At 42.1% G+C, this 24,801-nt stretch overlaps 1 protein-coding gene across 2 annotated transcripts in view; it reads right to left on the bottom strand.

The window, feature by feature from the left end:
* Positions 1-24,801, bottom strand: part of LOC132118172 (sterile alpha motif domain-containing protein 11-like) — a 60,021-nt gene that overhangs the window by 2,394 nt on the left and 32,826 nt on the right. Inside the window, exons 5-12 of one of the 2 annotated variants that reach the window (XM_059527808.1) lie at positions 20,467-20,559; positions 16,897-17,052; positions 10,781-10,925; positions 4,930-5,045; positions 4,349-4,427; positions 3,422-4,146; positions 2,251-2,327; positions 1,656-1,766 (exon numbers count right to left, since the gene is read on the bottom strand). In XM_059527808.1, coding sequence (XP_059383791.1) covers positions 1,656-1,766; positions 2,251-2,327; positions 3,422-4,146; positions 4,349-4,427; positions 4,930-5,045; positions 10,781-10,925; positions 16,897-17,052; positions 20,467-20,559 — 1,502 coding nt within the window. Of the gene's footprint in view, positions 1-1,655; positions 1,767-2,202; positions 2,328-3,421; positions 4,147-4,348; positions 4,428-4,929; positions 5,046-10,780; positions 10,926-16,896; positions 17,053-20,466; positions 20,560-24,801 lie in introns of both variants that reach the window. The other variant, XM_059527807.1, reaches the window with a different exon arrangement.

The raw sequence follows: 24,801 nt of genomic DNA, 5'->3' as shown, positions 1-24,801 counted from the left end.
CTTATGAAGAGTGATCAGATGAATTGCATAGTCCTTCTTTGACATGAAAATTAACTTAAACCCAAAAAATCCTTTCCACTGCATTTCATTGCTGTCATTAAAGGACCTGCTGAGATCATTTCAGTAATCGTCTTGTTAACTCGGGTGAGAATGTTGACGAGCACAAGGCTGGAGATCATTATGTCAGGCTGATTAGGTTAGAATGGCAGACTTGACATGTTAAAAGGAGGGTGATGCTTGAAATCATTGTTCTTCCATTGTTAACCATGGTGACCTGCAAAGAAACGCGTGCAGCCATCATTGCATTGCATAAAAATGGCTTCACAGGCAAGGATATTGTGGCTACTAAGATTGCACCTAAATCAACAATTTATTGGATCATCAAGAACTTCAAGGAAAGAGGTTCAATTCTTGTAAAGAATGCTTCAGGGCGTCCAAGAAAGTCCAGCAAGCGTCAGGATCTTCTCCTAAAGAGGATTCAGCTGCGGGATCGGAGTGCCACCAGTGCAGGGCTTGCTCAGGAATGGCAGCAGGCAGGTGCGAGGGCATCTGCACGCACAGTGAAGCGAAGACTTTTGGAAGATGGCCTGGTGTCAAGAAGGGCAGCAAAGAAGCCACTTCTCTCCAAAAAAAACACCAGGGACAGATTGATCTTCTGCAGAAAGTATAGTGAATGGACTGCTGAGGACTGGGGCAAAGTCATATTCTCCGATGAAGCCCCTTTCCGATCGTTTGGGGCATCTGGAAAAAGGCTTGTCCAGAGAAGAAAAGGTGAGTGCTACCATCAGTCCTGTGTCATGCCAACAGTAAAGCATTCTTACACCATTCATGTGTGGGGTTGCTTCTCATCCAAGGGAGTGGGCTCACTCACAATTCTGCCCAAAAACACAGCCATGAATAAAGAATGGTACCAAAACACCCTCCAACAGCAACTTCTTCCAACAATCCAACAACAGTTTGGTGAAGAACAATGCATTTTCCAGCACGATGGAGCAACGTGCCATAAGGCAAAAGTGATAACTAAGTGGCTTGGGGACCAGAATGTTGAAATTTTGGGTCCATGGCCTGGAAACTCCCCAGATCTTAATCCCATTGAGAACTTGTGGTCAATCCTCAAGAGGCGGGTGGACAAACAAAAACCCACTAATTCTGACAAACTCCAAGAAGTGATTATGAAAGAATGGGTTGCTATCAGTCAGGATTTGGCCCAGAAGTCGATTGAGAGCATGCCCAGTCGAATTGCAGAGGTCCTGAAAAAGAAGGGCCGATAAAAATGGCTTGGCTTGTCGATAAAAGCCATTGAAACGTATGAAGTTCTTGTAATTATATTTCAGTACATCACAGAAACAACTGAAACAAAGATCTAAAAGCAGTTTAGCAGCAAACCTTTTGAAAACTAATATTTATGTAATTCTCAAAACTTTTGGCCACGACTGTACAGTCCTGCTCCTGGAGAAGTATTGTCCTGTAGTGTTTGGCTATGCCCTATTTACAGCTATTTAAACACACACGAATCAGATAATCAAGTTCTCAGGATTACTTGACAGAGAGGTGTGTAAAAGTAAGATCTGCATGAAATCTGCAGGAAAGTGGCCCTCCAGTAGCAGAATTTGACACCCTTGGTACAGCAGGTGTTGGTGGTTTTTTTTTTTAACCTGAGAGCGGATCTTGAGGGCAGGCCCTAGTTTCAATCCCATGTTGTTGAGCAAGTGGTCTTCGGTCAGCAGTGGCAGAGTCTCGCCGTCGATGGCTTGCTCTCTGAAGACCTGAAAGAGATGACTTGGCTTCAGCTGGTGTTGATGAACATGCACCAATTCACTCCACATGCACACAATTCATATGACTCTCATTCCACAGGGAGGCTCATGCACACTCGGCATCTGCAGTGAAATGAGGTGCGCTGTGATTGACAGTGGGGTTTTGGTGATGCGTTGCGCATGCGACTGAGTGACATCCAGTGTGGTGAGATGTGTGAGACAGAGCTGTGAGTGAGAAAGATAAGAGCAGCGCAGAGCAGCCTTCTAACTTTTTAAAGTATGCTCTAGAAACATCTAAATCAAGCTATCTGGTCTAATGTTCTTGTCTACGAATTGGAGCACATGATCTTAATTCTGTGCTGTACTGTATGTCTCCAGTAGCCCCTGTTAAAGGCAGAGGGAGGAGAGGAGGCATCCAATGCTCTGCTCCTGCTCTTGTCCTCACCTGTGTATACTCCCCACAGCCTGCTAGGCTGCTGATGAAGCTGCACACCTCCTCCACACTCCACTTGCTGATGTCCTCGGCTGCTCCCGCCTCTTCTCCATCCACAAAAAGACCTCCCATAGCGCCTGTGTGCCCGTCGGGCCGAGAGGAAGCAGAAATCATTAGAGACAGAAGGCCCCCTGTCCCCTTACATGCACGCTTGCGCCTACACCCCGCTCTGTTGTTGACCCTGCCTATTACAGAGTTTAGTAAAGGTCAGTGACAGGGCCCCTTCCTGGGGGAGGTCTCTCAGCTGGAGCAGGTAATGCATTTCAGATGGCCAAGGTTGCTCTGCACTCATTCAAGTTCGGTAGGGATAAACACTTCAGCTACTAGCCAAGATACTGTATTAATGCTGGGCTAAACCTTATATGCTTCTTTGTGTACCTCTTGTAAGAATTTTTCAACACACAATTCTGACGTTGTTGTGAAAGTAACTTTGTTTGAGAAACAACCCCAAATGTATTTTCCTGACTTCTTTCATGGTACTTCATAGTATTTTGTTGTGGTTGTTGTTTATAAAGCCCAACAGCTGTGAATGTCATACACTTCAATTTATAGGGACAAGAAAAAAACTGCATGTCATGGTTAATAATTTTGTCTGTAAACAATGACAGAATGTTATTTTTTTTTACTTTTTTTTTTTTTTTTTTTAAGAAGTCGCATTGGTGTGACCATCCTATCAATGGCACGATGAGACATGTATGTTGGTATACTGGTGCATTTTTGTGTGTGAGCCAAAATCTTTTTGTATATTGCATGTTCCGTATTTGCAAGAATGCCTGAGGAGGGTTAGCTCAGCTTCTCTCTGAGTTGGTCACTTCCTCATTAGGTGACTCATTTTCCATTAAAACTTGCTCTGGGCTTGCTTGCACTCTGGGCTCAATTTCTCAGTTTCTCTAACTCTCTCGCTCACTCTTTCTGTCTCTCTGAGGACAAGGAATGCTATTTGAACTCCAGATTTTACAAATAGTTAAAGTTGAGGAGCAGGCATATGGTGTCACTAACACTCATGCTGTGTATGTGCGTTTTAAATAAGGAGTGCATCGGACAAGTTTACTGACCTGGAATTGGAGGATTTTGTATATGAAAACTGTCCCTAAATGTCTCTAAAATGCAGTATCTCTCATTGGATGTGATTGGGTTTTATTATCTGAAATTTAAAGACCTGTAAACTCACCGGTGTGAAAGTAAGGGCTGGTGTATGGAAAGGTGAAGGGCAGAGCTTGTCCAGGCAGGATGGGTAAGGGTGGGATTCCTGGTGGCAGGTATTTGGCCTCGCTCTTGCTCAGTCCTGATGTGAAGAGGTGGTGGGTTGGTGACTCTTGTCCAGTGGAGCTACAAGGAGCACTGAGCCTCCCTGATCCCTCCCCCAGCTCTTTCACTGCTTCACTAGACTTGGTCACATCCTTGCCTTGGCACACCTCTGAACCGAGACTATGTCCGTCAACTTTGGAAAGCCTCTCAGGCCTGTCTTCCCCAGCCTCTGCATCATTCTCAAAGTCTTTCATGTCTTCATCCTGTCCCTCAATTTCTCCATCCCGTGCACAGCCCTCCCCAAACATCTCTTTAGTCTCAGATGAACCACCATGTTGGTCTACTCTGAGTGGTCCTCCTTTCCTCAAGCCCTTCCTGTTGCTAAGGTCTTTAGAGGAAGTGCCTGCTGCTGCCCCCTGGTGGTTGAGGGAGAGTAATGGGGTGTTGTTGTGCCGCAAAACCAGCATGGCATTGCGGCGATTGAGCTCCTCTCGGAGTGGGTGGCCCTCTGGGATTTCTTGCAGGCTGCGCAAGGCAGGGTGTTCTGCATGGAGTCCAGGATGCAGGCCCAGCGGGTCCGCCAGCAGTCGCTGCCTGTGGAGGTTCTCTAACTCCTTCTGTCTCAACAGTTCAGCAGACATTTCCAACCTGGAGGAACAATACACAGTCAGAGAGTCACGCTGCAACTCGGAAATAAATATTTCCAACTGTTACATTATAATATGAAATTCCAAACAGTATCATCAGTTAACTCTATATTTTGCATAGTACAAGCAGTTGCTCGAACATCATTTTTAATCTAAGACAGTCTTAGTCTAAGACATTTCTCTGTGCAGCTCTATTAAATTACCTAGCAAGGTTCTGTTTACGAAGAATCTCCTGTTGACGGGCGAACATCTCTGCCTGAGCAGGCTGCAGGAAACCATAACCTACAGGGCAATGGCAAAATAAGAAATACATCTATCTGTATACAATATAAATATAGCGTTCACAGATTGTTCACATTATTTAACATAGTGATCAATACAGTTGCTTCAAATAAATGATGCTAAACTTTTTTGCACAAGAAAGTGTCTCTTTCACAATAATGTTGATCAGTGTCTACTGCTGTACAATTTCAACCCTAACAAACCTAAAGTATAGTTTGAAAAGTCCACCTGTGCTTTATTAATTTAAATGCTATTGTATGACACAGTAGTGGATTATTTTGTTAAATGATTTAAAGACAATTGTATATTTTTTTGTATTTGTAAATTATTTTGGGGGCTACTATAAATGTGAGACTAATCTAAATATAAATAGATTTATCAGAGACCTTTCCTGAATGTGTAACTGGGTGGAAAACAACCAATAATCCATTAAAGGAACTCCCAGGTTAAATGAGCTTGCAGTTAATGTGAGGGTGTGTTACATCTGGCAGAGCTAGCTCACCTGGGGTTTGGCAAAGGGCAGAAGGCATGCCCAGAAACGGGGGACGCAGGTGAGGCCCCAAAGCAATGTGAGGAGCATTCTGCGGGGACAGCAATGGAGGAGGGTGCGATATGTCTCTGTACACAAACAAAAAACACAACATCATTAACCAACTGCAACTGTTTTTCTACATGTCTCCATCGCACATGCCTAGCACTACAATAGTACTGGTACAATGATTGCAACTTCTGTTGCTGTTCTTACTGGAATGGGATGTGTACCTTCAGCAACCTGCTTAAAGTAATCATGAAACAGTGTTTACAACCCATTTTACTTTTTAAATAAAAGTTTAAACAAGAATATATGAAATTTTGATTGCAATTATCTTTTTTTTCTTCGGAACAACGTACACACATGAATCACTCTAAATGAAACAAAAGAACATGTATAAGTACATGTAAGTAAGGGTCTGTTTTGATGTCACTTTAGTTAAAGGTTACTCACATGCACTTTCTTATTGTGTGGTGTTATGGTAATGACACAGGATTTCTCGAACAGTACAACTGTGCTTCAGTATATACAGGTTCTTTACCATAACAATTTACATCTGTACCAGACTTAATGATATAGATTTCCAACAGTCTAATATGGCTGTGTGGTGTAATTGTAATGTTTCAGGCTTTTTAAGTCAGGTACAGCTGTACAGTGTTATGGTAATGATACAGGATTAGTATGTTTTAGTTGTGCTGTGGTATGCTAACAATACAGATTTCCAACAGTTTAATATGTTCATGTGGTGTTATGGTAATGATTCAGGTTTTTAAGGAGGTACACAGTTATACAACATTATGGTAATGAACAGGTTGCCAACAATCTGTTACTGCAGTGTGGTGGTGCAATGTACTAACAATACAGGTTTCCAAAGTCTAATACAATATGGCTGTGTGGTGTCATGGTAATGCTGCGTTCTCTTCTACCGGTTATTTTTATCGCTCCCCCCGGTGCACGCAAGCCACCGTAGCCCCTCATCAGTCCTGTCACGTTGTGGACAGCGGCACTGTTTGTATCCTTGCCCACCCCCCATCACCACAACCTCCATCATCTCCTCACTCTCACTCCCTCCCTCTTGCTCTACCGTGCTCTGTGGCCCTGCCATTCTGGTAATGAGGCCTGAATGCACAATAAGAGTATGTCATACTCCGACAGCTGGGGCGGCCCCCCAGCCTCGCCCGGGCTACAGGCTGAAGCACCCACTAATTAACACAGTTCTTCCTCTTCCACCCCAACACACACACATACATCCCCCTCCTCTTCCTGTCTCTCTCTGCCGTATTCAGCCAATAAAAAGGTGGCGTGTCGTGTAGCCTCAATTATATTTTTTTCCTTTTGTACAGGCGGAGAACACAGGCTGTTCATATACAATACAGCGGCCGTTTTTATTGAGCCCTGGCCAGAGAGAAGAAAAAATGTGAGGAGGGGTAAGAAGAGAAGAGGAAGGAGGGGAAAAATATAAAGACATGTACTATGACTGCTAGTGGCGAGGTGTTGAAATCCAGGCAGATCATGCAGTGTCTTTTTAAAGCTTTTTTACTGCTCCTCTGCCAATGCAAGCCCCTCCATTTACAGCAAATCTTCACTGAGCCCCCCCCCCCCCCCCCCCCCAAAACACATGCATAAATATAGTGAAATCCAGCGCGCCTAAAGCAAGTGAAAGAACAGTGTGGTTTCTTTGTACTTTGACTGAGCAACACTTGCTCCAAGGGGATAGAGACTGAGCAACGCAGCACAACACAAACACATAAACATCCAAACAGAAGAGACGAAAAACAACATAAAAAAACACATCAGAAATTAGGAGAGAAGCCACATTTTGCTGTGCTCTACTTAGGTTTTACATCATTTCGTAGCTAAATAGCCCTTGCGTGTCTTTCTTAAGCAATAACAAAGAAATCTAAAAAAACAGAGGAAGACGTGGTATGTGTGTGTAGATGGAGGGGTTGAGGAAGGTGTGGAGAGACACAAAGTGGGGAAATCATCAATCGATCGGGCGGCCTGTTGAAATGTTAATGCTAATCGTATAACTGCTTTCCGCCGGTGCCTCGCATTTCAATGGCAGCTCCAATTAATCTGGAAGAAGGCAGCGCGTGACCTTGGGGCCGGGAGTCGAGCCGGCAGCCCAGCCATGCTTATGTAATTACACTGTGAAGTGTGTAATCACCTGGCCTAATCCCTCAGGCCTCACATTTAGCCCGGGCGGAGCTGGCCAGGCCTGCCAAACTCTGCGCCGCCCTGCGCGGCCCACAGATGAATAACGGTCAATTAAAACTGCATGACTGGGGCCGCGAGGCGTCCGCTCGATAGTAATTAGCTGTAATCATGGGGAGACGTGCCCGGCAGACGTGCTTCTCCTTTTATAGGAAGCAATTTTGGAATGAGGCAAGCATTAACCGTTTCACTCTGGGTCTTTGGCCCACAGAAAAAGAAAAATGGGGTAGAGAGCAAGGAAAAGACTGAGCGATATGGTGGGTAGCAGGGACTATGATTCTGCTTTTATGTGTATTCTCACATATAATATTCAAAATGCTAATTTAAAAGCTGCTGTGTGTGACTAGTGGAACTAGATCAAGTTACAAAAATTAATTTAACGTTTCTCTGTGCAATAAAGAGATTCACCTGAAAACTTTAATTCTCTTTAAAAAAAAAAATAATAATAATAATACAGATTTGAAACGCTTTAAGTAAATGATTTTTAAATTTTGGGTGAACCATCCTTTTAAGTAGAGATGGAAGAGAGGTACGTATTTTAACATTAAAAGAAACTGCACAATGCAGCTTTTGGAATGTGTTAAATTTATTTCCAGTACACTGTCTGCTTCTCAGTTTACTGGCTTAATTACCTCTACGTCTTTTGAGAACTGCCTCCGTTCTTCCACCCTGCCCCATCTCTCTGTTTCTCTCTCTGTCGATCTCTCTCTAGCTCTCTTGCAACCTAACTGGCGGAAGGGCAAGTAGACGCCACTTGTATTCACTCATGTGTGACGACCTGTCAGAGTGGCAACGGCGTCTCTCCCTGCCTGAAAGCAAAGGTGGTGTGGAGTGTTGTGCATATGTGTGTGTGTGTGTGTGTATTTGTGTGTGTAAAGGCGGAGGTAGAACACCAAACTGGCCAGACGAGAAAGAGAGAGAAAAGTGGAGCGAAGCTGACAGGATGGCCCTTAATGAGAGGAGCGTGGGGGATTAGCTGCTCGCCACACCGTGCCTGCCTCGCCTTGACTCGAGGCGGGAACACATTTGCACAGGAAGCACATTAAAATGCATAAGGCTCTTGCTCACCCACCGCCCCCCTACCCAGACCACTGTCTGTTGCTTGTGCTGCCCCACATGCCAAACACATTAGGATTTGCCTTGCAGATTCCCTAAATGCAATCTGCCATTTAAACCCAGACAAATGGCTGGTCGTGGCTGCAGGACTATTGATCTTGATAATGATTTGTTTTTAACAATAGCCACTAATGGGCGTCAGATAATCAATTATGGAGAGTCGTTAGAAAGGTGAGCTTGAGGAATGGCTTCCGGCTCACTGTTATAGCCTAGTCGACTCTCTGTTGATGCTTTAGAGGTTTTGCAATGCCACAGGTCTATGCTAAAAAAAAAAAAAAAAAAAACAATTGTGCATTGACATACAGCCAAGTATGGTGACCCATACTCAGAATTCGTGCTCTGCATTTAACCCATCCAAAGTGCACACACACAGCAGTGAACACACACACCCGAAGCAGTGGGCAGCCATTTATGCTGCAGCGCCCGGGAAAGCTTATAGCCCACCCAAAAATTTGGGTGAAACATTGTATATATATATATATATATATATATATATATATATATATATATATATATAGTAGATAAGTAGATACATACATAGATATAGATTTATACACACACATACATACATATATATCCACTTTCATATACCGTACTTTGATATTTCAAAGCACTGGTTGCTCTTTTACATACAATTTAAATGAATAATGACCGAAAGTTTTCAAGCTTTATAAAGGACATAAAAGCACCATATATGTATCCAAAAGTGTTTCTGTGAACCGATTTTGCAAAACAAAATATAATGATTCATGCAAAAAAAAAAAAAAAAAACGTGAAAAGAGTGATTAACAAATTGCTGTTTTTGTTGTAACTCTTAAAAACATGCCCAGCACACAAGTCATAAAGACCACTTGTAACACTTTTATTGCCCATTTTGGATTTTGCATTTTGTACGCTTGAAGTCCTTGGTCCCTGCTCACTGTAATTGAACATAAAAGAAAACATTTTCTCATATTGTGTTACGAAGAAGGTGAAGGGTTTGTAACAACCTGAGGGTGAGTAAACAATGACACAATTGGGTTATTTAACCAATAAATGTGCATTGTATCAGTTTTGAAATTTTCAGAGCTAAAAAAAAAATATAAGTCAAACAAAGGGTTAAAGAACCGATAAACAAAAAAAAAAAGAGCATGTAGAAGTGAGAAAAAAAAACACTTTCCTCCCTCCCTCTTTTCACCCACAACCTAGGAAGTGTGCAGGCCTCGTTAACATCAGCGGTCCTGTGTGGCTAATTACTGTGAGCTGGCAGAGCTGCGGCGGCTGGCTGGTCAAAGCAGCATGCTGAGCTCCTGACATGATGCTGCGCTGGGCCAGAAACCAAACAGAGTTCCCCCACCCACGCTGGGCGACCCCTCCCAATTCACTTCCTCCCTACCGCCTCGCCTCGCCGGCCCATTATCGATCCTCCAGCTTCCCGCGCCACATAAATAATCGACAAGCAATTACCTGCCTACTCCCGCTGCCCGGGCTTTGTTTGGAGGCGGAGGGGAGCGCCGCAAGCTCAGTGGCCTTGCTGAGATGAGGAGAGAGGGAGGAGGAGAGATATTCGGGGGGAGAAACCTTGCAGGGAGGGGGAGCGGCATGTGTTATCTTAGCGACCCATTCGGTCCTGAGTCCTAATATGCCTCCTGACAAGATCAAATCGAACAGGGTTGCGAAGAGGTCATACGCAGAGATCATACCCAATGGCACATCCCATTAAGTGGATTTTCTATTCTTTCCGTGGCCTTAACGCCAACTTCCATTTTTCCCTCCCTTTTCCCTCTTCCGTTACTTTGGTGCATAATTCAATTTTTTTCCTCTTTTCTCTTCGGCAGGCAGTCACCCACTCCAACATGCATGCAGTATTCATTAGAGTCGGATGCTGGCTTCATTATTAATGTAAAATATTCATGTTATTTTAAAGCTTAGCTTTTTTTCCGGTATCCATGGTCTTAAAGTGTGCCTTGGAGGTTTTCATTCAGCAGAAGGGCATTTATCAACCAAACGCAGACGCACGCTTACATCTCATCCACTTTTACACTACAATCTAGAGTCAAGAAAGCTTTTGTGTGGTTTCAGCCACTGTCCAAGCGATCTCTGCTCTGTGTAAATCTAAGTTTTCCTTAAACGAGCTGACAGAATAACAAGTAACAAGGGATAGGATATTTTGTCAGTTGTTTGACCTCTATTTCTGCATTGCACTAGGTAGCGCCATCCACTGTGAAATCTCATTGGCCCAAAGTCTTTTGCCACATAATTTGACAGTAAACATCAAATATCCCCTTTTTAGTCGAGATAGTGATAGATGCATATCACTAAAACTTGTTGCATCATGTCTGGTTAGAACACCATGTTGAGTTGTAGGACCATGTTGCCCATCACAAAGCAAAAGGAGGAGAGACTAATATGACGGACTGAACATTCATTAGGTTTACAATCTATGACATTTTAGATCAAAAGCATGCAAAAGTGAGATTCCAGAGAATACGATGTTGTGCATGTGCATTACCGCTCAGAGAAGTGTGTGTCTCTGTGTTGGGGAAGGCCCTGCTTGCGCCGCTGGCTGGAGGAGCTGCCCGCAGTGGGGACATGGGCTTCCATTCCTCCTGGGTTTCTAACGGCAGCCATGGCTTCCTGACGCACACGCAGCAGCTCTGTGAATGGAAGGAACAGACCAGTTAAATTGAGAAACTCGTCCGGTCTGTGTTGTCAGAGCCAAATCTGTCAGTCTAGCTCTGAACCAACACTGTAACATTCAGTCCAAGAGTCCCAGAGCAGGATATGTTAACCGCCACACAGGCAAGACTCCACCTCAAATACGAATCTTTAAGATCTGTTTAAGAAAGACAACGTTCTGTTTAAGACGAACAATGGTTCATTTTAATAACATTCAAACCGTCAGAATAATTAAGAATAATTGAGGTTGCTACCATTTTTACAGATGTTACTGATTTTGATAATAAACATACATTTACATCTGCATCCTGATTCAAGCTACTACTTCTATCAAATGTGCATTTATAAAAAAAAAAAAAAATATATATATATATATATATATATATATTTTATATTGTGATAACATGACTGAAATATAAGTGAGCCGCTGGTCTCCCTCCTGAATCTGTGATGTTAGACCAGCCCAGACCATCTCCCAACATTACCAAACTAACAGGGTCACCACAGGAAGCGCACTCTCTAATGAAAGGGTGTTTAATAGAAAATCCATCCTGCATGCCTCCCTTTCTTCCTCTCCCTCATTCTCATCTCTTGCTCCCTCTCTCCTCTGGCCCTTTTTTAATTACACGGTTCCCTCGGGAGCTGGCAGCCGTTTCCGAGGCTGGCGTGTGGGCCTGAGTGATCGGGTCGGAGGTACCGCGACAGATATTAATGTGCACAGGCCCGCTGTATTGATCTGTTTATTGCAGTGCCCCGCAGGGGCCCGGACTGACAGCGGACAAACCTCTAACAGCTCGTTAGAGGGAATAAAAAAGAATGAAAAAAAGGATGATGGAAAAGCACCATGGAAAAGCAGCAATGACTGTCATTTGGTCACATGCTTATTCCGGATGACCAAAAAATTTGTAGTCTTTCCACAAACATTATAACCTGCTGGAAAAATCTGTCAAAAGCTTGTATATGGCTGCATCCAAAATCGCATACTTCCTTACTATATAGAATGTGTGAATTCACAGCATTCATAAAACAGTAGGTAAAAGTGTGACCCACTCAATCATGAGCACTTAATAGACACTTTACTATCTCATGAAGCCAAAAGAGAGGATTTGTGAATGGCAGTGACACTGGTAGGTCCTTTGACAATGACAACATAATACACACACATTTATACTAAATAGAACATACTTGTTTTGTTTTTTTTTTACGCAAAGTAATTTCTTATTTAAAAGAAGTACCTAGTCAGAGAGTAAGTGATTTTCAATATGTTATGGAAAATGGTAGCTGGTTTCTAGCACTTTACTGATACTCCTAGACCATCTCGGACAGGCAATAAACCTTCTAATATCCAGCTGCTGCTACCACTATTATGTTCCAAAACACACCTATCGGCTTTCCAGCAGGGTAAAACAGTCCCAAAACCCAGTAAAACTCAAAGCAGCTCTGAAGCCCTTTCCTCAGTTGCACGGAGATGAATTATTCCCTTTAACCTGCAACAGAGTTAGCACCGGGTCACCCGGGGGCTGCATGTACAAGCACACAACTCATCCAAACAGTGAGATCCTGACACCCATGCAACCGTCTCCCACCCACATTCACCTCACGTCCTCTGTCACACCCCGAATTTGCATAATCTGAGTCAGTGTTCCTGTGGAATCTTTAACTAGGGAGATCTGGGCTCCTCTGCACCATCTACACACAGAGCTCCAGTGGTAAAGCATTGGCAGGACTTTGAGAGCTTCTGTATGGCACAACAGGTCCACGTGCGCCAGGAGCAGCTAACAGACACAGTACTCATCTGGAATTCTTTTAGCGGGGCCGACAGATCCAAAAGCAACTGAGTACAGCCCATGCCTTTTTCTCTTTTTTTAAATTCACTCCCATTCAGGGGTGTCGTGGAACTAGTTTTTTGAGGAGGCACCAGTGACAGTTCTGACTCACTTACATGAGCGTAGGACGTGTCAGTCTAGTAAAATTAATTCTGTTTAGGTTCAAATCCCAACTATTTCACTAGAATATTTTCATATTTATTTGAAGTGAAGTGAGGTGAAGTGAAGTGACATTCAGCCAAGTATGGTGACCCATACTCAGAATTTGTGCTCTGCATTTAACCCATCCGAAATGCACACACACAGAGCAGTGAACACACACACACACACACACACTGTGAGCACACACCCGGAGCAGTGGGCAGCCATTTATGCTGTGGCGCCCGGGGAGCAGTTGGGGGTTCGATGCCTTGCTCAAGGGCACCTAAGTCGTGGTATTGAAGGTGGAGAGAGAACTGTACATGCACTCCCCCCACCCACAATTCCTGCCGGCCCGGGACTCGAACTCACAACCTTTCGATTGGGAGTCCGACTCTCTAACCATTAGGCCACGACTTCCCACTTATTTGATGCTAAAGACATATTATAATCAATGTTAAAAACATTGCGCTGCTTATATTTATACTGCATTTTGTAACAGTATAAATGTTTTTTTCTGTCATTTCTTTTTTCTTTACCAATTTAACATGTCCAGGCTGGATAAAAATATACTTTTTTCTTCCAACAACAAACTTACCCCAAGTTTGCTCCAAACTCTTGAATGGTAGTGTATGTGTATAAAAATTGTATATTATAAATATTAAAATATATCATCGAGCGATATTTTGCATTCAAAATCCAGCCCCAAAATGCGAAGTGTCATGGGCCCCACCAATTGGAATGGACACAACGTTTGAGTGCTTACAGAAACCGCATCATAGCCAAATCTAAAGGTGCACAACACCTTATACACCCCCACCCCCCCAAACGCACACACTCACACAAATCTATCCGCGCCTCCTTCACAGCCTTTCATTTCAGGGCCTCCACTTCAAACACATGAAAGGATGCTCTGTGGGGATCCAGGAGAGAAAGAACGAGGGAGGAAAGAAAGAGAGAATATAAAAGCAGGGCTGTGCGTGGAGAGTTCTGGGGGAGTGTGTGTGTGTGTGTGTGTGTGTGTGTGTGTGTGTCTGGGGGGGAATGGTCAGAAGGGCCTGGCCCTTCTCTCCACCTATGTCAAGGGGTCTTTGGAGCCTCTACTGTATAGAACCCAACACTGCATCAACACTTCCAGACACACTTCAAGGGCACACACGAGGGGGTGGGGTAGAAAGACAGAGCCATAAGGAAAGTGCAGAGATATGAAGAAAGGAAAGGAGCCAGATTGAAAGAAGGCATTTCAAAGGAGAGAGCAGGGAGATAGAGGCACGTGGAGGTAAAAAAGAGAGGAGAAAACACACAGAAACACAGCTGGGGATGACGCTTCCCTGCGCCAGAGAAGTTTCTCTGAAAACTCACTCCTGACAAGTCAAAAGCAGCTCTGTGTGAGCTATAGTACTGAAGAAACAACAACGACAACAACAAAAAAACAAATAAGAACATAAATTAAAAGTGAGTCAAATATGAAGGAGTGGGAAGGGAATGTTTGGGACAGACAGCCAGCCAGCCAGAACCCGCAAATTTGTCAGAAGCACTGCAAATGTAAACATTAGAAAAATACTTTAAATTATGAAAAATTTGAAAATGATTATAAATTCACCCTTGCATCATTCCAAACCTGAATTAATTTAAAATAAAAAAAAGGAGAATTGTGACCCTGGACCACAAAACCAGTTATAAGGGTAAATTTTCATATATATTCAATAAATAAGCTTTCAGTTTGTTAGGATATGACAATATTTGGCCAAGATACAACTATTTGAATCTCTGGATTTTAGGGCGCAAAAAAAAAAAATCTAAATACTGTGAAAATCCCCTTTCCTTTAAAGTAAATTGAAGTGCTTAGCAAACCATATTCCTAATCAAAAATTAAGTTTTTATATATTTTAAGTAGAACATTTACAAAATATCTTAATAGAACGTGAGCTTTACTTAATGTCCTAATGATTTTTGGCATAAAAGAAAAATCTATAATTTTGACCTATACAATGTATTTTTGGCTATTGCTACAAATATACCTGTGCTACTTAAGACTGGTGTTGTAATGCAGGGTCACTATTTTGTAAAACTAATTCACTGCAATGAATGAGGATTGATTGCAGTAACAAAAAAAGGTTATTCTGGCTTCAAAAAGGATGCAAATGCACCATAAAAAGCATCTGACTGGTCCATACAACGTGTGCATTATATTCAAAGATTTTGGAAAACATACAATACATTTGTATTAAAAATACATTGAAATTTCAGTTATTATTTCCTGACAATCTTCAGTACTGATGACATTTGTCAGTCTGATTTGTGTACTGAATCAGCTGATTCATTAAAAAAGGAATACAGTCACAATAATGATGTGGTGCTTTTGCATACTCTATGAATTTCAAAAGGATCCAACACAAAAAGATGGTTTGTTCACCAATGGGACATTGTTGTCAGTGATCAACACCTTATATTTCTCTCTTTCAGTACTTGAATGATACTTTGAAGGTGCTTTCTGAAGCTTGAAAATCTCAGTCCTTGTTGCATTGTATATGTGTGAAAAAGAATGACAAGTACAACGTCATATTTGTGTCATACAGACCTGGAATGACACAAGGATGACTAAATGATGAGGTAAACCAAACCATTTTGGGGTAAACCAAGAAAAATCATGGATATATACAGTAGACCACTGGGTGAAAAGGTGAGAATGAGTATCTCACTCATTAAAGTCCTGGCAGCCAGGCATGCTGGCAGCGGTTGACTGGCACGGCCTTATCGTAGGCTTAGGAGCTCAGCGTGCAGGGGCAAGCCAGCACACTCACATTCCTCAGGGGAGGAACAGCACCTTGGCCTGGTGAGTCAGTTTTCAATGGCAGCCATTATGAAACCATACACCTGACATTTTTCCAGAAATCTAGGGGAGGAACTGACTGTGACCCCGCAAATCACGCGGCTGCTTTCACTCGCTGGATTTCCCACAGACGGGTAAACGCCCTGTCTTTTTTTCTCAGCTTCAGATTCCTTTCCACAAACAACCACGCCTTTTTTTTAGGTGGTTGCGGATGATGTGAGGAGCAGAGATGGAGAGTGGAAGGAAGTTGAGCTGGGAAAGTGAAAGGGAGGATTGCGGATGATGAGACGAGAGAAGATTTGACAGAATCGGGAATGGAATTGTCTGTGAATTCATCCTCAACAAGGTAGAAAAATAGAGGAACTATTAGGTGGAGGTGACAGGAGAGCGCAACACCACTGTCATAAAATCCCAGACGCGAATGGCACATACAGTGCCACTAATTCCTTACAGATGTACGAGAGGGGCAATTAAACCCTTTATAGCGTTTCCCCCCTTTGGATTTGCAAGTAGTAATTAAGAATCATTACTGATCAAATAAAATTTAAAGTCGTATGCTCTCAGATTTAGCATGAATGTGAGATTGATTCAATTTATGCTACTGAAAAAAAGGCTATAAAGGCTAGATGCAATTAATGGTTTCTGAGAGAAAAATGTCAACAAGGCTCTAGAGCGCAGTTAAGATGTATCCAAACAAATAAAACAAAATGATGCTCACTAAATTTCGGTTTACAAATCTTACAAATCCGCACCCGTTAACCCTGGTATCTCGTCATTGATCGTAAATTTGAAAAGGCACAAGAAAAAAAGAGCAAAGGAGCCATTTTCATGGTGTTGGTAATTTAGAGGGTTGGCTTGCAGCCAATCAAAGGGCCAAATCGATCCATTCGACCTCAGGGCCCAATGGCAGTGTTATTTACTACTGTGTGTGGCAGTAGTCACAGATCACCCACTCTGACATCCTACCGTTCGGTGTGCTGAGACCACAAATAGAATTGTCAGTTATCCCCGCAGTTGAGCTCTAGTTGTTTGTGTGGTATCCAGGAATAAGACTACATGGGTAATTAGAGCGGATACAGAAACAAGCTCAAACACACACACACACACACACACACACACACACAAGCACATACACAGGTGATGCATACTCACCATGGCTTGGGATGCCCATGTTGTTCGCCAGCTGGTACAGGCGCTGCTGCTGCTCCTCAAAAGAGCCATGCTCATTCAGAGCTGACATCATGCGCCTGTAGTGCTCCTCAGGGGTCATGTGACTGCCCGGCTCCAGCGCAGGCGTGTGAGAGTTCTCTGTGGGATGAGAAGCAGCAAAATTCAATCAGCTGGTCCCAAATTGTGTGATTTTATGTGAGATGTTTGAGTGAAGGCGAAGGCTATGTGCGGTTCTCCTTGGTACGCTGGGCGGCAGTAACTCAAGCCAGCGCATGGGAAAAGATTCTTGGGGGAGAGATGGGGAGGAGGAAGAGAGGTGGAAGGGGGATATTTTACCCTCCTCATTGAAACTGGAGCTTTGCCCCGGGCAGGCGAACAGAAGCAGTGCGGCCCAGCGCAGGGGATGGGGGAGTGTGCTCTGCCAAGCGCCAGATAATCCACCCGAGAGGCTTCAGGTGTGTGTGTGAGTGTGCTCATGTGGATGATGTTTTGAGGCATTGTGAGTATGAACAATTTTGCACAATACAGGTGTGTGTGTGTGTCATAGATAGATAGATAGATAGATAGATAGATAGATAGATAGATAGATAGATAGATGGATGGATGGATGGATGGATGGATGGATGGATGGATGGATGGATGGATGGATGGATGGATATTTTTATCTATTTTGAATAACATTCCATGTGAATTATCCTTCCTTACATAGTAATTTGAATTACAACTGTATTTCCTGTTTACTACCTCATTTCAATTTCAGGAAATTTCACGGCATTCTCTGTTCAGTTTTGAATGACACACAACCCTGCTCAAGGAGACATGACGGCTCGGATCTGAGGTCTAAAGCTCCTTTATTACGGTCTGTCGGTGAACAGTCCGTGTTAAATCCAGCCTCTGCAGCTTTTCAGGCAGCTTTGGTCATTAAAAGTAATACCTGCTGCACTGAGATCAGTACTACCCTCCAGCTGTGTGTGTATTTCTGTGGCTGTGTTGTGTGTTTGGGAGGTAGGATCTCAGACAACAACAGCTGCAATGCTCTCAAACTACACATGTGCACACACATTGCTATGTTGTTTGGGTGTGGTGATGGATCACAGACACGCAGACACAAGACATTAGATCAGCGGTATTCCAAAGCCATGCTAATCCACAGCGGGTGACCGACGCAAGCCAACTGTAATTCACAGGACTAAAACACACATAACACCCATTTATCATTCTCACTGCAGCAGCCGTACTGATTGGGTACACGGTGATGAGTGAGCAGATAATGCCTCAAAATAAAACACTGTCCTAACATGAGAGATCTCAGTCAACTGATTACTGGGTATGGATGTGCTGCGACACATATATACAGATGTCACATACTAGATGCAGTTATGTGAAATTCTATTATTAGAATATGGGCTTGATACAAAAATAGTAATATATAATTAAATATTGATCAACATTACTTTTTTTGTATTTCAGAATGAGTAACTCCACCAACAATGAAATCTCATTGGCCCAAATTTCTGTGAATTGGTGTTTGGTAATTTTATGTCCTTGGGAATTTTAACATTTATCATATTAATGTATTATTAAGAGAAATAACATTTATACATACATGAATTATGTTTCCATCTCTGCTGCCACATATTTGCTAGTACTTTTTCTGTTCTAAAGAAGGGAATGTCCCAATATGTTTTGTCCATATATTGTATGTTCAAGTCATAAGAGTTTGGTGATGGGTTTTTGGCTCAAGGTCTGCATTTAAAGTCATTTAAAGAGAGATTCAGCTGGGATTCCTTCAGACCATTCAAGTTGTTCCACACTAAATTAATCATTTCTTTTTCAACCTTGCCTTATACACAAAGGCTTTCAAGAATCGAAAAGGGTCCTGTCCAAACTATAAAATTAGAATTGCACAATTCCCTATAATTTCATTATATGCTTAAACATTAAGATTTCTACTCATTTAAATTACTAAAGTAGTCAAACCTGTTCATCAAAAGGGTGTGTCCCAATATTTTTGGCAATACAGTGTATGTAAATGTCTTGCTAAAAACACAAAGTGAAATATGAATCTCAACAATCATTTTAAACAAAATAATCTTCAACAAAAACAACAATATTGCTATGAGAGTTTGCACCTCATACGAGGACTGGTCACCTTACTGGTCTACGGAACAGATCCAGATCACTGTGTGCTAGATGCTTGATTATATTTGACTTGGTGTCACTGAGTCTGCCTGATGTTTCTGCTGCATGCCTGCTGTGCTGTTTCACCTCATTAGCTCAGCTGGTTGACAATACTCAGGAGCTGCACCAATTTGCATATTAGCTAAATATTAGCTGTAAATATGATCATGAAGATAGTGATTCTGTGCTCACTTTTAGACTTTTTTCCTTCACCATAATGATACAAAAAGTGCCACTACATGTACAAATGATATCCAGACATACAAAAACCTCAAAACCATGGGCTTATCGCACAGACTCAAACATATATTCCTGAAAGGAAAAATAAACCACAATTTTGTTTCCTAGCAGAAGCAGGAAGTTAAGCACCCTTTCCTCCTTACTGTGTCCTTCACTCAATTGCTAATTTTCAATGTAAATGTAAAATATATTAGAACAATTCTAGTAATTCTGGACCTCTGCATTTGTGTTTCTTTTTTTTATACCTAGTTAAGCCATGTGGGTTGTCGGTATGGATGTGGGATATTCTATGGGTATGTTCACATCCCTAACAAGAGCAACACATAGTCTGTGTCACATTCAAGAGTCTTATTGACTGGAATAATACTACCTAAATTTTCAATGATACCTTCAAAATCGATTTCCTAACCTTTAGTCTCTACATGCACTGTCAGTAATCAGACCAGAGAGTTCATACAGAATTCACACCAGACAAAATTAGTAATCCATTGTCAAATGATTTTAAATTATTAATTTTATTAAGAAATATTAATTAAAATGTAAAAAATAATTACTTTGGCTTTATATCGGCTATCGGCTTTCCTGCTTTTCAAGATATTGCATCAGCAATCGGCCGTCAGAAAACCAATATCGGTCGACCACTAGGCAAACTAGTAAACTTGTCACCTCTACCAGATCTAGATCACCACTGCTTTGACCTTTTGACCACACGATGCTTTTTAGCAGCACTAGGTGAAGGTGAGAGTGTTTGGTTAATGACTGCTGACTGTGAATTAATCCATATAGATTCTGCTATTGAAGTCTGAATGAACAGTTCACTATTTTAAGAACCGAACTGTCTGTATACATGTATACATGAATAGGCAAATGCTGTACTTGTGAACTCTCTGTAGAGAGTGTGTGAAAAGGTTAGCAGGAGGGGGGAGGAGATGTGTCTTCCACTGAGCGTTGTTCTCTCCTCCCTCCTCTTACTATCTGTCCACCCCTTCCCTCCACTCTCGCTCAATCTCGCTCCATATATTCCCACCTACTCCATCTTATGCACTAAGGTTAAACAGCTCTAATTGAAGTGCAATATCGTCTCCAGCACACATACGCACATGCACACACATGCACGAGAGGGGCCCTTACCTTTAGGTGATACGCTGCGGGACTTCTTGCTGTCAGATGGGCACTCGCTGCTGCTGTTGGGGGAATAGCCTCTCCTCTTGCCTAGAATGTCATCTGAGGAAAAAAAAGAGAGAGAGATATAGGTTAGAGGGGTTCAGATGTGGTCAGACGGCTCCTAAACCCCTCAACATGCAGCTTGCTGCCTGGCTCTATACCTGCATACATGATGGAGCTGTGAGACCGACTAAAGATACGAAGAGTTGAGAGGGCCCTGCGCCAGCGTGAATGACAGATCTGGTTCTTACTCAGCCATGTGCAGAAACGAGAGATTCTTTTGCCCGCTCTCTCTCTTTCTCCTATCTCGAATAAACATGCTTTCTCTTTTTTTGCACTCACCCTCACTCTACCGTCATTTCTTGTCTTGACTCTCCATCTATCTCTCCTGATCTTCACACCAGCCTAATACGGAGTAAAAGCTCCAGAAATGACGAGACGAGCAAGAAAAAAATTGGAGAGAATGTAAGCGGTCTTGCCTATGTCTTCTATCAAACTCCTGTTGTCCAATTGCCTTTTGCTTTTTTCACTCACTCTCACTCTCTGTTAATATAAAGCTCACACCTTTTTCTAATCTCTTCCTTCCTTTCTTTCACTCTTTCTCTCCCTCCCCCTTTTCTCTTTATCTCTCTCTCTCGCTCTTTCTCTTTCTCTCTCTAGAAAAGTGGAGGCTGTCTGCACTAGCCTAATGCAGCGCTCTAGTGAGCCGCTGGTGTCTAGTGTACGATTACAGCACCCTCCTCCCCCCAAACACATCTCAAATCAATATCCTGCTAATCACGCTGGGAGGGGTGCTGCTGAGAGCATGGTGGTGCATGCATGCAGGAAGGAAGAGACCGTTTGTCATTGCACTCTCCTCTCTCTCTCTCTCTTTCTCTGCCCTCATGCGCCACATGAAGTAAAAAACGTCAAAGCCACAGAGTTATGCTCTTCCTTTTGTCTTTTGTTGCTGTCTGATTCTTTATCTAAATGGACTGTGCAATAAGCTGAGAGGAAACGGATTATACATGTTGCTTGCATTTGAACTTTTATTGTATTTATTGTGTTTTATTGTCTATGGATATCATAAAAAAAGTTATTTTTAAAATATTTATGGTGCCCTGCAGGTGCATCATTTTAAAGACCTCATAACATCATTCAACAAGCACAGAGATCTTTCTTATGTTGACATCTTTCGTATTGAAGGAAATGTGGGTGCAAAAAAAGGACATATCGTTCTATTTGTTATCAAATAGACTTTCCAGTTTCAAAAAAATCTTTAATTTACACCATAATCATTTAGGAACTTTTAGAGGCTGATCTACATTGAGGTATGGGGTTGTTGTTCAATGATTTTGTCAAAGCTATCTGTCTCTATTATTTCAACTTATTTTTTTAAAATAATCATATTTAACAATGGAATTCCTGGTGAAAATCTACATTACCCATGATTCTACAAGAAATTTCCACCAATCTGAGAATCACGACAAGCTAATTGTGCCAAACTCCTATTAAAAACTGCAAATGACATAAAAGTCAATCTTTATACACACTCTTAAACTACTTAAATATTGTATATAATAAAGTTTTTCAGTAAACAAAATATGGTGTTTTATATAAATAAAATCTACTATATTCTTTGAATAAATAGTTTTCCCTGTCATTATTAATTTGTAAATCACAATAAATCATGGGATTGAGTTATTTACGCATTAATGCCTTTAAGTACAACTTCTTGTACCTTTGTCTGATTTTCAAAGTTTGTAACATTGTGATTCACCTTGTTGCTGGTTGGTTTGGTTCATGGCTTATTAACAAAGACTTTTAAAAAATCCCTATGGGAAAAATTAATGGGAATAAACTCACACCTAACATGTACAAACTAGAGAGTTGCAAAACTCTCGTTTTGATTTCACAAGGTCTTTAAAGGAAGCCATTACTACAGATGACCCTTATGTGTAAGCCATGAATAAAGCTCTACACATCAAAGAAGAGTGAAGGGGGAGATTCTTGCATGGCACAAAACCGAGAGAGCCTGCACCTTTGTAAATGTCCGACACAAAAGTACAATCTACTCTCTCACACCCCTACCCCTCGACACCAAGCGTACTGCTCGTCCCTCTCTGATAAGAGTGCTGGAAAGAGACACAGAGAGAGAAAGAAAAGCAAGTCTGCGCTCGAAAGAGCTTTTGGAGTGGCAGAGCTCAGTCTGGGATTCTTTGTGGGGAGCGAGCTTTACTAATGACGCTGTTTGATGTATTCTCATCAGGGGGGAAGGCTGTCTATCCCAGTCCAAAGAGAAAAAGGGGCCTCTCTAATGGGCCCCCATCTCCTCTCCTAACCTCTGCCCAAAGACAACAACAACACTCCCTCCGTCTGTCTCTTGCTCCACTTTTTCTCCTTTCGTCAGCCTTTGAGGTGAAGAATCTCCCTTGGCGTATTCAATTAATTTCCGCTCTCTATCTTCACGTGGAACTGATACGATCACGGCATAAGTGTAAAACTATAGCAATCAGTTGCTCCTGTCTATGCATGAGCCAAAAGAGCTCAAAAGCCTGCAAGGGATGTGCAAAAACTTCAGATGAGCAGGTAAGGTTTTAGTTTAAAAGGTGTTAAATAGGAGTAAAAGGGTTAGTTCACCTAAAAATGAAACTGAAACTCTGAAACTCTTTCAACATTTACTTACCCCCAATCCTGTATGACTGTCTTTTCTTCTGTTGAACTTAAAAGAAGAACAGTACGGTCCCCATTGACTTCCACAGTATGGAATGCTATGGAAGTCAATGGAGACCATCAGCTGTTTGGTTACACACATTGTTCAAAATATCTTCTTTTATGTCCAACAGTTCTTTTATGATGACAAAATGTTCATTTTTGGGCGAGATGTCCCTTTAAAAAGAAGCATGAAGCTACCTTATATGAAAATGGTTAGGAAACACTTCTACATACCACAGCACCCTCTGGTTTCTGTAGCAGCTACGTTGAGCTGCTCTCTCTTCCTCTCTGTACATCTCTGTTCGACCCTAATCTCTCAGCAGTGTCTTTCCCACAGGGCTCAGCCACCCTAGCACTGCTATCTCCAGCCCAGCCTGTTCTCCAAGCTCCATCGCGTCTTATCAGGCAACCTCCTGCCTGCCAACACTCCCAAAGCCCTGGGCTGAGTCCAGTTCCTCTCCATCTCAACCTCCATCTCCATCTCTTTGAAATCAACGGTCCTGAACTGTCACTCAGACCTACAGCTCAAACTCACACAGTGCTCCGTCCCCCGAATCAACCCCCCAAGTGCTTAATCACAACCTTTAAAACCTTTTTTTTTAAATCTCATGATATGATTTGACAGCACAGGACAGAGTGATTTGCAGTATGAAATGCTTTCATAAGCCAGAGAGCAAAAGTTTTGGAGCAGGGCAGCGTGCCCGTGGCGTCGGCGCAGGCGGAGAGGAAACCTGGCCCTGGACCGCACTCTGTCTGCTCTTAGCACTTTGGTCTCTAGCTGAAGTAATGCACTCAACAAAAGTAGAGAGTTTTCGGGACCATGAGGAGGAAGCCGTTATTCTGCATGGAGGAGCTGGAGGCGGGAAGCGACACTGACTCACTTGCAGTTTCTTTTTTCCTATAAACCTCCATGTTAACTGTTCACCCGTTTCCCTCCTGCTCCTATCCATTTATTGTTCTCTGTTTGCATGATTTTTACTCAAATGTGTCATTTTTTGGTAGTGTATGAAGGAGCAATTTATTTAATTAAAAAACGTAAATATTTTAGATATAAGTTTAGATTTAACTCTTCAGGTATGTTTGTAATAGAATACTTGCATACTTAGTTTAAAGTATGAAATATATATTTCATACTAGCAAACTTGGTGCGTATTGCAGATTATATACTTTACACTAGCATACTTAGTGTATAGTGCAAAGGATAGTGCATAGGGTGAAGTATATACCAAAATTTTAAAGTCCAAATGAAATAATGAGTCAAAAAAAGCCATAAACGTTCACTTTGTTTTCACTGGAAATGGAAGGTCAAGTTGAGAGTACTGCATCCCACGATATGGTATGTCTCGACATATTTTCCAGTGTATATTGCACATTTTGGCAAAAGTATGTTAGATTACTTTTTCAAACATAGCCTTTGGCTGCATTTGGAATCCCATATTAGCATACAAATCAAAAGGCAGAAATAGTAATATGCTAGTTTACTATTTTCCAAATTAAACCTTAGTCTTTTCTACAAACTTTTAAAGAGTTATTTTTGTAAAAATATGCTATACACACTTTATATACTTCTCTACCCTGAAACTTAGTGCTCATTCAAAAAATAAATGC

This window comes from Carassius carassius, chromosome 37 (assembly GCF_963082965.1).
Source record: "Carassius carassius chromosome 37, fCarCar2.1, whole genome shotgun sequence".
NCBI lineage: Eukaryota > Metazoa > Chordata > Actinopteri > Cypriniformes > Cyprinidae > Carassius > Carassius carassius.
Note: the sequence above shows the minus strand (reverse complement) of the source record. Positions and strands in the feature narration are given on the sequence as shown.